This window comes from Tricharina praecox, assembly GCF_024521635.1.
Source record: "Tricharina praecox strain CBS 144465 chromosome Unknown BZA05scaffold_2, whole genome shotgun sequence".
NCBI lineage: Eukaryota > Fungi > Ascomycota > Pezizomycetes > Pezizales > Pyronemataceae > Tricharina > Tricharina praecox.
In genome coordinates this window covers 223,701-239,582 of record NW_026250404.1, presented here as the reverse complement: position 1 = coordinate 239,582, position 15,882 = coordinate 223,701, and the positions used below count along the sequence as shown (strand labels likewise).

At 52.4% G+C, this 15,882-nt stretch overlaps 3 protein-coding genes across 3 annotated transcripts; 2 read left to right on the top strand and 1 right to left on the bottom strand.

The window, feature by feature from the left end:
- Positions 1-3,171: 3,171 nt before the first annotated feature.
- BZA05DRAFT_99311 (uncharacterized protein) lies at positions 3,172-4,533 on the top strand. The gene is made up of 2 exons (XM_051488873.1): positions 3,172-4,203; positions 4,252-4,533. Exons 1-2 carry the CDS (start codon positions 3,497-3,499, stop codon positions 4,394-4,396), a joined length of 852 nt encoding a protein of 283 aa, XP_051343299.1. The 5' UTR covers positions 3,172-3,496; the 3' UTR covers positions 4,397-4,533.
- Positions 4,534-10,953: 6,420 nt separating this feature from the next.
- BZA05DRAFT_383935 (uncharacterized protein) lies at positions 10,954-11,986 on the bottom strand. Its single transcript, XM_051482266.1, has 2 exons — positions 11,394-11,986; positions 10,954-11,311 (listed from the first exon to the last, which is right to left on the bottom strand). Exons 1-2 carry the CDS (start codon positions 11,941-11,943, stop codon positions 11,019-11,021), a joined length of 843 nt encoding a protein of 280 aa, XP_051343298.1. The 5' UTR covers positions 11,944-11,986; the 3' UTR covers positions 10,954-11,018.
- Positions 11,987-15,058: 3,072 nt separating this feature from the next.
- BZA05DRAFT_99237 (uncharacterized protein) lies at positions 15,059-15,608 on the top strand. The gene has a single exon (XM_051488872.1). It carries the CDS (start codon positions 15,164-15,166, stop codon positions 15,479-15,481), a length of 318 nt encoding a protein of 105 aa, XP_051343297.1. The 5' UTR covers positions 15,059-15,163; the 3' UTR covers positions 15,482-15,608.
- The last annotated feature ends 274 nt before the right edge of the window (positions 15,609-15,882 follow it).

Below are 15,882 nucleotides of genomic sequence, written 5' to 3'. Positions count from 1 at the left end.
GTAACAGGGATCACTCTTCCGGCAGAAAACCGAGCCACAGCCACATCAATACTTTGCAATAAACTTATCTTGGCAACAATTAAAAAGTCAATTTCAGCTTGCTTCGTGACTGGCTGACTGCTGACTGCCGGCAACGCGCCGCGTCGCGAACCACCACCACCACCACCACCACCACCACCACCACCACCACCACCACCAACACCACCAACACCACCACCAACACCAACACTGACCAGTGACCACCACCACCGCAGAAGTGTTGGTAGACCGCATCGGTTGTTTCTAATAGTGCTGGAAAGAGAAAAAACACATACCAGCGAATGAAACACCAGCACCAAAATGAAACTTTGCCATTGTTCTGCACAGAAGCCCATCGATTTATGTTTTTATGGGAATAGAAGGGCCACCGGGTATTAAACTTTCACTCGCAAGAATGACCAGCTCTGTAATATCCAAAAGCGCATAGAAGCAGAAGCAGAAGCAGATGAGATTGTGATAAAGCTTGTAGATATTTGACTAAAGTTTTGAGAGGGCAACGCGCATCTGTTCAGCTTCGGTGAGAACAAAAGTTGAGGAAAGTCAATGCGACGTGACCAGCGACGCGTGCGTATGAAAAAATCGCGAACTTTCATCTTTACACTGAAGTATAGAAAACACATTTACTTCGGTTATGTAACGGAAATCAATGTTTCCTATTTGCAACTTGATTATTCTCCCTTTCTTTTGTGATTTGGTCGCAAGGTGGTTCGTAATGGTGGTGGCGGTGGTGGTCGTTGATGGTGGTGGTGGTGATTGTGGTGGGAACAGATTGATTCCGAGTACAAGGAAAGGACGAGTCTTGTCTGTCAAGGCAGACTTTATTGTAAAGTATTGATGTGGCTGTGGCTCGGTTTCTTCCTAACGAGGGATCCCCGTTACAACGAAGGAAACAATCCCTCTCTCTGCCGGCTCTTAAGGCATTTCAATGCTTCAACAGCATCCGTCGTCTCCTTACCGGCATCGGTGGTGAGACAGAGAGATAGTGTGAGTTTTGCACTGCATTGATACCGAACACGTGTTTAGGCTCAGCAGAGGCCCGGGAGAATGTGGTTGGTTTTTTGTAAGGATGGTTAGCGGCAGAGATGAAGTTGAAGTTTAGAAGTTGATTTAAAAGTTGTAATACTTACAGAAACACCTAGAAATTTTGAGGCTCTTTATGAACTTTATGTATTCTTATCATCCAGTCGACTGGAAGCCTGGCAGTCTGGTATCTAGTCTTCAGAAGTTTCAGACCGAAAGGACCACGAGTACTTTCAGACAGTCTGCTAAAACCTCTGGACTGGACTGGACTGGACTGACCCCGGCCAGACGGTCTGGGCTATGCACCTATCACACTGACACCAACACCCGAATAACCACTTCCTTGGTTCCGTATCGAAGTGCACAGCTGCCTAGTTACTCGGGAGGGGGCTACCACGATACTCCTCTCGATTGAGTCGTACGTATGCATACCGATGCCTTTCTCTTCTCAATCCAATCGTTTTTTTCCGCGTAGAAAGCCCCACACCCCACACGCCCTGAGCTCACCGTCATGCTCGCATGTACAGAGTAACTACTAGAGTACTAGCTAAGCGAGCGCTAATTGGTCCGTTAAGGCTGCAGTTATGCGACAAAATACTGAATTGATATGTAGAGAGGACAATGCCGAGACACACATGCGCGCTGCCGTCTCAAAACTTCAGTCAAATTGATACAAGATTTATCATAATTCCATCTGATTCTGCTTCTGCTTATCTGTGCTTTTGAATATTACACGGTTGGTCATTCTCGCGAGTGAAGAGCTTAATGTTACTGTAAATACATACATCAACAGATGAGCTTCGGGACAGAACAATGGCAAAGGTTCATGTCGGTGCTCGTGTTTTATTTGCTGGTCTGTATTTTCTTTCTTTCCAACACTATTAGAAACAACCGATGTGGTCTATCAATACTTCTATGATGGTAATTCGTGACGGAGCTCGTTGTGGACAGTACTATCAACAGTCAGTTATGGGTAAGCTGAAATTGAACTTTTTAACAGTTACCATGATAATGTTTTGTAAAGTATTGATGTGGCTGTTATTCCTAACAGGGTCCCTGCCGCAGCATAGCCACACCTATATACCTACCCCCGGTTTATTCTACATAACCTCTTACCGCTGGGTGAATGTTCGAGTAGATATTATACCACACGCATTCGATTAGGTACCATACATTATTTAATACAGATTTGGTATTTTTCTGTCTCTCGGAAGTGAGCGCTCGAGATTGAATATGATGGCAGATCGATCCACAACTAGGATGTTTACCGTACATAGAATGGAGCGGAAGGCTTGGGGTGGGTGCTACCAGTCCAGAAGCATCGTGCCTAGATCCAGTAGAGTAGAGTACAGCAGTCCACACCACCATATTCCATTCGTCGTCTTGCGCACCACACCTACTGCCCACAACAATCTGCTTGGCTGGAAGGTCACCTATTCGATCCGTATATGACACCCACGCCCTTTGATTGGTCGATGCGAATACCTAGGCAAGTAGGTACTTGTGCCTGCTCTTTGGTTGGATCGGTTCGTTCGTTTTTGTGCTCGCTGTTCAGTGTTCACCACTCCCCCACCCCTTCGCGGAGAAGATGAAAAGAAAATATATCGCGACATCCACCGACAATGACTCTGACCGCCGCGGGAAACCGTCTTTACGCAAGTCTGCGTGGGGATGTGTCTCGGCCCACTCAACTCACGGATGAGTTGAACGGGAGGGCGGAGGGCGGAGTACGATATGGTCCCAACATGGTCATCCTGGAACATTTCCCACTTGCTGTCCATCATCATCCCAATACACCACCGATGATCTCACAGAGCACCTGTGTGGGAGTCTCGACTCTCGCATGCCATGGTGCGCTCCCATAGCCAACCTTCATTATTATTTTTTGCTTTCGGCACCGTCAGCTACTGGAACGATTTCAACCGTGGGCGAAACCCCCTGAACCCGCCTGGCTCTGTGGCAGTGCGGTTCCTGGTAAAGCGGTATGCCCTCCCAACACCATCGTCCTCACAACCTAATTCTCCAGCATCCCTCCCTCTCCTCTCAAGATTCTTTGTACTACGAAGACTCTTCAAGGCTGTAGACGAGGCGAAGCACCTGGGGAAGACACTTAGAGACGAAGAAACGATAACGCCGATAAGCAGTCAATATAAGAACTCGTTCGCGTCCACGCACCCATGATATTGATATCCAGCTCGAGAGGTCGACGGAGCCCTTCCTCCCCTTCACACGACCAACCTTCTACCCCTCTACCGGCTCTTCTCCCGGAGTCGTTACCCAGCTCACATTTTTTTCTTCGGCTTTCAGCATCGATACACGGAGCCAGAACCGAGTGGACCGAAAGCGGCGCGGCGTGCTGTTGCTCGAGGTTGGGACCACCGAACGCAAGCCAGACGTCACCTCCGTACTACTTGGTTACCGCACGAGCATACTCTAAATGCCCGCTCATTCAAGCCTAGATGGGCCGTCACCTTCATCGTCCCTGCTACAGTCACCGTTACCACGGCCCGAGGACCAGAAGGAGAACTCCGCCGGCGAATACTATACGACGGCGTCCCACACCTTCAAAGAATACTACTCCCTTCATCATCAAGAGCCACGCCACCAAGAGAACATGGACCCCTTGCAAGGGATCTATCATGGAGACCGCCCCTTCACACCGTACGACCTCGTCCCCAATCCCGAGCGGACCTACACCTCGACGCCGACATCGGGTGCCTCGCATTCGCGCCCCATTTTGCGTAGGAAACCTGGAGAGAGGCGCCTGAACGGAATCGCTCGCAACGGTGAAGGTCAGGTGAGCCCTACCCCTAGCGGCTGTCTCACGGCCTGCAGTGGTGGTGGTGGTGGAGGTGGTGGGGATTCGTCGGGGTCCGGTGGTACAGCAGGCAAAGAAAGAGCTTCGCTCGGCGGCGGTGGTCAACAGCCTTCGGATACCGGCGACAAATCCTCGAGGTCCGGAAATAACAGAGGGAAGGAAGAAAGCTCCAGGGATAAGAGCAACGATGGCAGCAGTGGCAACAATAGGGCCAAGCCAGGCCTATCCGCCCCGACGTTCAAATGCCCCGTCGCTTGCAAGGCTAGAGAAAGCGACAATGTGCCGAAAGAGTGCAGGGAGACCTTCGACACCGAACAGGACGCCATGTAAGCAACGTCCCCCTTACCTCGCTTGGGCCATCGCTAATATCACAGTGACCACTGCGAGCAACTGCATTACTTGTGCCCCATCTGCAAACATGCTCCACCGGTACAGCGCGACCGCAAACATTCCACGCTCAAGACCAGACCGATAATATGGAGGCACTACTATTTCGCAGACACGATGGGCCTAAAGTGAGCCCACAGTCCCAAGCAATATCATCATCGTGTGGATCTAACCCCCGGTATCACCTCAAGATCCCACATCTGCGACACCCATCTCAAGTGTCTCCCCTGCCAGTTTGGATGCGGCGATAAGTTTTTCCACGATCGTTGCCGGGACGAGCACGAGGCTGGGAACTGCAGACACAGATCACTGGGCGAGACAGGGAAACAACCCGGACGAGCACTCCCGCCAGCGGTGGAGGACCTTCACAAGCAGGTGAAGGAGTGTATCAGGAGAAGCAGTCGGATGACTAAACCTCAGCTGGCTAGAGCACTGGGCGATATTCTCTTGGATCAACGGCTGAAGCGCGGAAAGAAGTACGACGCCATGGAATTGCATGATGGTGAGTGGTCTTCCGGTATCTCGATCCGAATGGGCTGTTGCTGATCACACCGTACAGAGATTTCCGGACTCGATACGGTAGAACTCGACGGGATCGCTCCGGAGAGTATGAGTGTTGGCGGAAGAGGCATCTCCGGGTCCACATTTGGAGAGAGGTATAACGCGGAGTTGGAAAAGTCTGAGGATGCAGATGGGTTCACGATGGATTTTCTCCGCGCACTTGGAAGGGACCAGCGTGGAGTCATGAGAGATTGCATTTTCACTCTGGATGGGCTGAAGAGGAGCCTGCCCTCCGGTGGATCAACCCTATCCGAACGATCCGACCGATACAACGCCAACATTTATGGAGGTACGCACACATGCCATGGTGACATATCCCGGAAGGAAAAGAACTAACTTAGCCCCAGGACTTCCATCCACGGGAATCCCATGGTCCAAGCGCCACAACAACTCCACATCCCTCGAGTACGGAATATTAACTGCGGAACAGGATAATATCATTGAAGATGGTGATGATCTTTACGCCTTAATCTTGGCTTCCGTCGCTAATCTTCGTATCGTCGTAGCGAACGAAATATTACCGCTGTCATCAACGGAAAACATTCACCCCGATGGCTTTCACTGGGTTTACCCCCCGCAACTCGGGTCACCCAAGCAATCACCGAGCATGTACCTCTCGAGTATGCTTCACCTCCCACCGCACCCCCTCGATAATACCTTACGCTAACAGCCATCTAGATAACATTCATAGCAGTCATGAAATATCACAGATCAGTGAATTTACACGGCATACTGCTGACTTGATCTATGATCTGCAGTGGCTACCCCAGTCCATGCCCACGCCCCAGCTTACAATAGGCTCAACACTCAGTCGCGATTCGCTTCAAACACAACCCGAATACCCTTTGGACCTGTTTCCCACGGTCCCGCAGAATATGTATTAAGGCTAGTTCGTTTCATTTATTCCTTTACCGACGACGGAGCTAGTTTTTTCTTCTTTTTCTTTCTCTTTGGATTCCTTCAGCGAGGCGTGTGTCTCTTCCATGTGCGAATGTACCCCGATTGTCTTTTAATTTGCAGGAGACTCGACAGGATACTGGGAATGGCGAAGGCCGCAGGTGCTTGGATGCATTCGGATAGAGCAAAGTCCGGGAATACACTGGGTATCATGGAAGCAGTCCCTGAAAGACGTGACTACTCCACATCCACTTGCTACATACGAACCTGGGAAATCCACCAGTGCCAACGTTGTCATGTCCACCGTCACAAGCGATCACTCGTAGTTTTCCGATTCAACCACCCCCGGTAGTATAAGCGCAGTTGATCGAGTCACCTTTCCCCAGCCTGGGTGCATGTCATAGGACAGGCCGGGATTGAGCTCACAGTCCGCGTAACACAAAGCTGCCCAGAGAATCTCGCTGCTACTATTGGTGCCAACCCGGGTGCGACTGCGCTGTGGCGGCGGCGGGCGGCCGGTGAGTATTGCACGGCAAACAAAGACGGTGAGTTTCGTCTGTGCGGTCAGGCCCGAGGTGCTTGAGAGCGCAAGAACCCTCTCCCCCCACTCCTCCTCCCACGAATCACGTTGGCCGCACACACACATGAAAGTAATAGAGTAGATAAACATCCAGCTGGCCTAACTACATGATCCTGGCGCAGCGGCAGCGTGCTGACTCCACCTGAGTAGCTGTCAGCACCCATGAATCCCCCCAATTCCCCCCATCCCCCATTCCCCATCCCCTACTTCCTCCCAAAACCATTCCCCCCATCTCCTACTTTCCCCCAAAACCATTCCCCCCCCTATCCCTCCCTTCCCCCCAAGGCCGACGGCCCCATACGTACGACACACAACGTGCGGCACATTGTCCCCCGCGGTGCGGTGCGTAGGCGCGATTCTCGCTTGACCGAATCGGGATATGCCCGCAGTCCGCGTTCGTTTGACGCGTACCTTATATGTATGTGCTTCATCAGTGCGCGCGCAATGGGGTTGCTGGTGATGGGAGTGGAGATGGGGATAGGGATGCTGGTGCTGGTACTGGTGCTCTAATACTAGTATCTACTCTACTATATAGAGGTTCTGGAATGGCGGGCTTGGATTGGATAGATCCACCTGGCGGTTGGTCGTTGGCGTGAGTGCGATACTACCATTTCAGTTGATGTACTGCCGTACAGTGGCCGAGATACTGAAGTAGAGCATCTAGGCATGTAGATGTGTAGACAGACAGGCTCCCACGGTATGTATGATGCATAGGTAGGTCGCGAAGCCAGGCCTTCGAAGCCGCTTTCGCTCCGGCGAGTCATCCACAGGCCCATCGTCCACGAGGCAGCCTACAGCTATGCCTCGCTACGTCAGTACGTCAGTACATCAGTGCGTCCTACATAATTGCACCAGGTGAGATTCGGTGGCGTTGGATGGAGTTGACTAGCGTAGCTAACCTTCTGCTGGGTGCGCGCCCCCCGGTTTGCCATTGCCGCTCCTCCTGCACGCTGCTGACTAGCAGATATATATTAGACAACTAGTCGCGCTCTGCGAGCCTACGGCTAATGTGTTCCACAAGTGTCATCGCGAATCGAGGCCTGCGTGGAGTAGTCGTGTGCTGCCTCTGTAACTATGCACGGGTAGGTGCTCGGTAGCAGATGAAGCCCCGACTCCCCGGCGATCAACCTCCAACCCTCCAACTCCCAACCCTCCAACTCTCCAACCCTCCAACTCTCCAACCCTCCAACTCTCCAACCCTCCAACTCTCCAACCCTCCAACTCTCCAACCCTCCAACTCTCCAACCCTCCAACTCTCCAACCCTCCAACTCTCCAACCCTCCAACTCTCCAACCCTCCAACTCTCCAACCCTCCAACCCCACGACGGCCGCAATGAAAGTGGGGAGGGTAGAGTCACCGGTCGGACGCATCTCCGCCGGGGGATTCGAAACCACTTGTGTGTATGTACAGTGTTATTGGAGGATCGGCGAGCCTGCTCCCAGTGGGTTGTGGTATGTAGGTACTGCGGGCTTGCGGCCAAGTCGCTTATATGTACGCTCCAGTTTTGAGGCGGGGATCAATCGCGCCGGCGGACTTGTGGGGGTATCGTTAATGGTTGTGGTACCGTATGTGGGTGCGTGTGGGTATGTGAGGGTTACAAGGTAGGTATGTGTGTGTTTCGATTGGTAGGTACTTACTCTACATATGTGGGTATGTGGGTATCACGAGAAGAAAAAGAAAACATGAGCACACCAGGTTCAACCGCTGCGCTCAGTACGGAAGGATCTAGAACGGAGAGAGGGAAAAATCGTCTGCATCCATATCTACCAAAGAACGTAGTTTATCTCGGCTAGAGCTTCCACTGTTCCATCGATCTGACGTCCGTCAGTTTATGATTCTCGGAGCGGTGATGTCAAAACTCGACTCAGGAGTTAGTTATCCGTGATGGTGTGCTGGTGTGATGTGAAATGGTGTTTCCGGTTCGCGGATGATTACCACCGTAGGAAGTATTTTGACAGGAGCTGAGCCTGCACCTCAATAATCCCCGGCTACCGGTTCCTTGGGCGTGTCGGTAAAGCGGGGGCCATCGTGATCTCCTACGCTTAGGTACGTACCACAGTAGGCAATCTTGTCAAGTTGCTATATGTAGCGTATGTAACGAGGAGGCGATGGAGCACAGTGTTCGGTTGGGATTGTATTGCCGGGTCCGCGGACCCGTGGAACATGAAACGGAAGCGGAGATCGACGTTGTGTTTTCATGGAGGGAGCTCGCGAGGTCGTACCGGTACTGGAGAGATAACAAACGAACGAACTCGAGTGCTACCTACCTGACAGAACAACAATAGAGACAATCTTGTGGGGAGAGAGCTGAGACAACAGTAACACGATTATGTATAGTTAGTGACGATTATGTATAATTAGTAACGACGAGAACTTCGAGAAGGCTTGAGGATGTAAGACCTACTCCATAGGTGGCAGTGAAGCACCCAGCAACTGGGGATTGGGGATTGGGGATTCGTCCTGCCGAGAGTTAGTCCCACGGACAGCAGATGAACTGCGATGCTCCACTTCCTAGTTCCACCACACCACCCGCACTATAATAGTAACGGGCATGGGCAATTGAGGCGTCGCCGCCAGCTCGCCGAACGGAATCGACGCTCGAATCAGCGGGAAGAGGGGGTTGAGCTCGAAGTCTGGAATGCCGACGGCGAGTACCGTCCCATATATAGCCACATACGCGGAGTGGCCAGGGCTATCCCGGATACGGCAAGGGTGGGTCGATCGCTGCAGGCACACAAATCGTCGGGAACGATGCGGTAATTCGCGACAGGTTATATTTACATATGTGGACTTCAGCTGTGGAGATTTTCGCCGTTGAGCTGGGGAGTACATACTGAGAGACCCCAAAACGGGTGTGAGACCAAAACAGGATCGATTGAGAAGCTCCTCAATGACGCTGACGATGATGATGCTGATGATGATAACAAGAAAGCGAGACGAACAGGAAGAACAGAATAGTGATAATAGAAACAATTCAACGTTCAACGACTGCATTCGGTCTGCGTCGGGTCCCACCTCCGTAGCACATAGATCCCACCGGGTCCCAGCAAGGACGTCTCTCCTCCTGAATACAAGGTCTCAATAAGGTTCAACAAGGTCTCCTTCGGAGTCCTCTCTCCGGTGCACACCGATGCTGCCAAGCCACCTCGTCCTCCACGCCCCTCAATACACACCGCGCCGTGGCTGGGGCTGTGGCCGTGGCTCGCGGACCGGCTACGTGCGCTCCAGTTCGAACGGCTGATCATGTGTACTCATGTATGTGTGTAGTGGATAGGATTAGCAATCCGCCCCTGCGGCCCTGCCTCCGGCTCGGCCCGAGCCACTGGCGAGAAGGATCGACGACAAGGTGAGTGCAATTCTGACTGGATACATTACTACTCTGGATATGGCTGTCACATGACTATTCCTCACTCGCTTAAAGAATCGCTCGAGCTGGCCGAACACCTTCACTCTGACTGGCCGAACACCTCCACTCTGGCGATTGGCGAGAAAAGCTTTCCGCGAGGCACGGCCGTGAACTCATACGGGACCGGAGGGTGTGTCTCCTCCACCTTCCTAATAAAGCCGCAGAACTTTGTATTCAGAGGACCTCGAGCTGATGTGCTTCTTTTCCCATACTTTCCCACAAGGCTTGGGTTGCGCACGGCGAGCCTTGTGAAACCTCTTCTCGACTGCGAAGCGCATTTTCACTCCTTCGGCAACATGGTGGACTCTTGTCTTGCTGCCGACCAGAGACTTGTGGCACCGCATGCCGGAGACAATGCGAGGATACACCTTCAAGACCGTTTCCGAGAAGGCCCCAATTAACTGTCGAGCCCAATGAGGTCCCACAACAACTCCCGCTCCTCACCGGATATCGAGATTTCGGACAGACATAACCACATCCCTACCGCGGTCACGCAGAATTTTGTTCCATACGAGCCAATCCCGGATCAACCATGAGAAACAACACGATGATCTGAATCGACACGAAAAACTGGGGGAAACGTATGAAGTCGAGTCCTTTAGATGACTTGAAAAGCCTCCAGGAGCAACTTGATGTAATTTCGGGAGTAACAATGCCCCCGAGTGGTCTACACCCCCGCTATCGGGTTAGGAACAGCAAGACTTGCAACTTCCAAGGATAAACTGCACGTAGTATCACTCATAGACATTGACATTGCTGCTGCTATTATACGCTCAACGGAGCAACGTAAACTAAATATATCTCTCTCTTTCAACGGAGCAACGTACGTAGAACTTTGATCCGGAGAATCATCATAGTAAACTCGCCAATAACTGGATTCGCCGTCCTCCATGGTGTAGAATCGTCCCCTGCTCTTGTGTCGTAGAGGGGGGGGGGGGGGGTCATGGATTCCTATTCCGCATGCAGTCCCACTGAACTACGCTGAGCTTGGGTATCGTGCGTTTGACGTTCGCAGAGCTTGCAGGTGGCATAGTGAGTGAGATCTTGGTAGGTGGGACTCGACCGGCAAATTTCATGCCCCCCCCCCCTCCCCCGCCGCCGCGTAGTTAGTTCACGGCGCAACGTAAAGTGCATGGGATTGCATGTCGCCCGCTCCACTAACATCTCAACCTTGACGGAGAGGTGCGTACCCGAGTGATCTTCTGTGACAACTTCGTCGTCATCCGCGAACCGGCTCTAGATACATACTCGGAATCCAGATCCGCTAAGGTCCGGGTTTCATGGCGGGGCGCACCATTGCTTTCCTTTCCTACCCAATTAAATTGTCTATTCTCAGTCTATCTAAGCCACTATCCTTTCTACCCGACCCCTCGTCCTTTCTATCTAACCCATCATCCTTCTTCTTCCCCCGCAGGACCGCCCGAAAGACCCTGCGGCCCGTCTTTATCAGCCATTCGTGAAACCACCATCCCTCGAACCCAATCTCCTGCAGGTTCAGGTGGTATTCCAGTTCTTGGCATGCCTTCAGCAGTTCTTCGGCGATCTCATTGAAGGCGTGAAGGTGGAGCGGTTCGTTGGGCTCAACGATTTTCTCTCTGACACCTAGGGGTAAGTACCTCGGATCAGCACCGACGATTTTTTTAACTTTTCGGACAGGGAAGTGTCTCGGCGATCCCAAACCGACATTTGTTGATAGCCCTGCGGTCGTCGATCGAGATGCCAGCGTGCTTCCATATATCGTCATTCCGCTTCAGATCCTTGTTGTACGCGGCGGGCGGGAGGGCAGCGGCGAGCCTGGTGTAGAACCAGCCGGCGGGCACGAACGCGACGTCGGCGCCGGTGTCCTTCTTGATCTGGTCGACTATGCTGCGCTCGAAGTCGGCGGCGCGGTCGAGCGCCCAGTGGAACGGCGGCGGGTCGGCGGAAACGTTCCTGTACTGCCGTGACTCGCGGATGAAGGCGACTGCGGGCGGTGATGCGTTCAAATCAGTCGGCGGGAAACAAACGGGCAAAGCTGCTGGGCGGAGCACGTCACCATAGTGGCCGGTATCGGAGATCTTCAGCTGTCGCCACACGCTCTCGATGTTGTCCCTTGGCCCGATCTCCTCCATCTTGCGAAGCTGACCCCTTTTGGACATCGCCCGCGAACCTCGGTTTTTTCGACCAGCCCCGTAATGGCGTTCGGAGAAAGCGGGGAACGGGACGTCCGCCGGGTAAGCTTGTGCTAAGTACATAAGTCACGCAGTTTTTCTTTTTTTCTTTTCTTTTCTTTCTTTTGTGGGTTTTTTTGCTTTTTTCCCGTCTCTTGTAACAGTAACGACGGAGAACAGATGGAGAACAGATGGGCAGCGGGAAGAAATATCATAGAATGGCAGGGCCGACGCGCACTGACGAGTCAAGCGATGGGATTGACAGGATGATACGGTGCCGCTGACATTGAAGCGAGCTGGATCGTCATTGCGCATCACTCGCTTGCGAATGTATGGGGGAGGGGTGTCACGGTTACTGGTGATCTGCAGCGGGATGGGGCCACACTCGCTCGTCCGCTGCGTCGGTAATGTGCTTTCCCATCGGGGCGTGCTCGTCGTCGCTCACGCTCGCTTTCCTTGTCTAGTAGTGATCTACAAGGACGTTAGTGCAATATTGGACCCAATTCAATGTTAGCGCACACGCTGAAGTGTATATAGACGCGGCGTCACTGCTGTTTTTTGGTGATAATATGCGCGCCCTTACAAGACTCTATCACTATCGCCTATTTACCCCCCGAATCACTATGCAGTACAGTAGGAGGTAGGTAGTATGTAGAATATACTGTCTATCCAAGAGAAAAATTGAAGAAAGAAGGTTAGACTTGGAGATTAGGCTTCAAAGCTCAGAACATCCACAACCTAATACCTGTCACTCGACTCCTCCGACCAACGGCCCAGTCGACCATCCAGTTTCAGTCTCGGACTTCAGTGTTCTGTTAGATCCAGACGTCCGGTAGCTACGGAGGACACCTTGGGTGCCGGAAGACCTTAGGCGCCCGAGTCAGATTTGGTGTCCGGAGCGCTGTGATAGGGATCGGGCGCCGAATGGCGAGCCGTCAGCTATCATCTGGATACATGTACACAGAGGACCTACTGCGGGAACAAGAAGAACAATAATTAAGTGTTTCTATCATACTTTTAATTTTTCATAAGTTCAGTGGGCCGCCTAGAATGCGTACTAGAAGCGTTGAACTCTTTACTTTCGACTATTCTAGACCAGATCCTCCTCACAAAGGGCAGCCAACATCTACTCAATTGTTTGAACATCCTCCTGCTTCTTAGTACATAGCTGCGGCTTTGGCAGTATGATCCACTGTGCCTTCCATTTGCTGGTGAAGTACGCCCACTTGTGACGACGATGAACTAGAACAGCAGTCGAGGTACGCAGGTGTTCTGTCGCTGAGGCTCAGAACTGTAGTATTTATCCAACGACTCCCACCCAATCTTCAGCATCCCCGTCATAGCAACATTCCGTGGCTGTTGCTCCCCAATGGGGAGCAACGACAATGCACGTTGTGCATGTCCTCAATCACATTGATATCCTCCCTGCTAGTCGCAATCAATCCATCTAGTTGCCAGCTCTTGGGACACTCCAGCGCCTCGATGGCGCTGCCGTCGAAGCGATACCTACGTCACAGGCCTGACAAGGTGATCTTTGCAGCACTGAACACACGTTCGAGCTCTTCGCTCATGGCCTGAATCGGCACGTGACGCGGACGGCCGCCCAGACGGCCGTCGGAAGGGGGCTGACCCGTCCGGACCGCAGTCCGGACTATGGAGAACACTGTTCTCCATTTATTCTGGCACACTAGGTGCCAGATGACTGCAAAAGTCTGGATCCAAAAACACATGGTGAGTGTTGGAAACAACATGCCCTCGAGGGCTATGATGTGGAGGAGTGTCGTACGAGTATGGTAGCTGCTGTGCATATCGCGGGAATATAACGCTGACGAGGTCACGATACGTTGGTCATTGTTCGCAGCTCGCAAGCCCATTCAGTATCGCCCTTTTGGCAGGCTGCAATCTCACCTCGAATGTTCGCTTCTCCTTATGCAGTTGATCATCCTCCATCATCTTCTTCTTCCTCGGTGTCCACTGTCAACCCCTGACCTGGGCCGTGACAAAAATGGCCCAAAGTAAGCGGGAATTGATTGCACCGATATCGATCGTTGCACAGGAACACCCCCATGGACTCTGGACTCCGCAAGCCGACGGTGACAGTCCGTTTTCGATTTCCATTTTCCACGCCGCTGGCGGCGGCGCGTCATGGTTGTAGTAGTAGCCACTGCGCTGTGTACTTTCTGGTGACGGACGAGGAGGGTGGTTGCTGGCGTCCATGTCTACGCAAAGGAATCGAGCAAGGCGGCTCAACGGCGGTGGTGGGGGGGAGGGGGTGGATGCTGTGAATGGATGAAGCCGGGAGGTGGGTGCGAAAATGTCGATGTTGATATTGTGGAAGAAGGATGGAAGGAAGAAGAGAGAGAGAGAGAGAGAGAGAACAGAGCGAGCCCGCGGGTTTTATACGGAAGTGCTGTGCGCTAGCGGAATATCTGTGGAAGCTTGTGGGTGGTGGCGGAAGTCACGACACAGTTGGTGGGGTCGAACTCACGGCTAGCATCCGCAAGCAATCACTTCGCATCACTCGATATTCGGGTTTCTGGCGGTCGATTGCTCACATCTAGTCCCCCCACCCCCTCTCTGCAAGTTATTATCTGTGATTAGATCCATGGCTGCGTGTGGCTCAACCACAGAATTTATTATCGCCACTATTCCGAACTATCAGCTCTAGCTTATGCTCGAAGTCCGAGGATGAAGTAGAACAGCAGCAACATACGCGGTTGTTCTGTCACTCAGACTGTAATCTGAAGGCCTCGAGAAGGTAGGTACTTAGTCGATGACTGGCAGAGCCTCAGCAACTGTGTGCCTTTTCGCCATCCTCCGACTTGGTAGCTGCGATCATGCAGCCTATCCCTCTGCTAGCTTTCATACGGCAACGACGATCAGAGATAATGATCTTTGTGGCGCTGAACACACGTTCCGGCTCCGCAGTCATTGCAGGGAGAGTGAGATATGTGGTGACTGCGACCCAAATGTTTGTTGATTCGTACAGAGAGGGGAAACTGCCGGCCAACTGCACTGTATTGATAATACTGTCACTATTGCTCTTCAATGGAGAGTAGCGCCAATGCAAGTTGTACATGTGTGACGGAACGAGGCGGGAGGGTCAAGACTGAGGACGAGGAACAAACTCTGAATTTAGGAACACAGACGTTGCGTGAGGAATCGAAAGTAAGGAAGAAAAGCTCCCTTCATATTATTCCTCAGCGACCCCAACTAACACACACGCTCTCCAACCTAGCCATAACGGCTCACCATTCGCACTAAACTCCACACACACTCCTACTCACAACCAGAGTGATTGTTTATGACTAACAACCCCCGGGGGGGTCATCAATTTTATTTCGCATCTATTAGCCTGTTCAGCAGCGAACGACAATACCACCAGCCCCAATCCGTCCGCGAGTGCAACTATGCGGCACTCCCTATTGCCCTGCTGGCCCACTCCACCATCCTCATCCACCTCTACCACCTCCTCATCCACCTCTACCACCTCTTCATCCACCTTTACCACCTCCCCTTCCATCTCTGCAAACTCATCTCGTCCTCCTTCTCATTCGTTTTCCTGCCCTTCCTTCCCCAGGTCCGACTCCAGGGCGATCCTCACAGCACCAAAACCACATAGAGGTGGAAAGGGAATAGGATCGTGGCCACCAGTGTTGCAGGCATGCCGTACGAGCAAGTTAGATAGTGTGACGGCGGTAGTAGACATCGCGGAGATGTAACTCTGACGAAAGCCACGATATGTTAGTTACGCCCGTTCAGTATCTCCCTTTTGGCAGGCAGCCATCTCACCTTGAGCATCTGCTTCGCATCACTCAGTTTGTCCTCCCATCATAATCTTCTTAACCTGCTCGGGTATCAAACCCCGCCCCCGGAAGCATGGTAGATACCGGGCTATTCTTCTGCCTGGTGCTTGGTCGTGAAGAGGAGGACACCCCCCGGAGGGGTGGTGAGAGAACTGCTGCTCTCCCCGCCCGGGTCCATTGCCTTGGTGCACCCCGCGCTGTCAGCGGCGCTGCATGG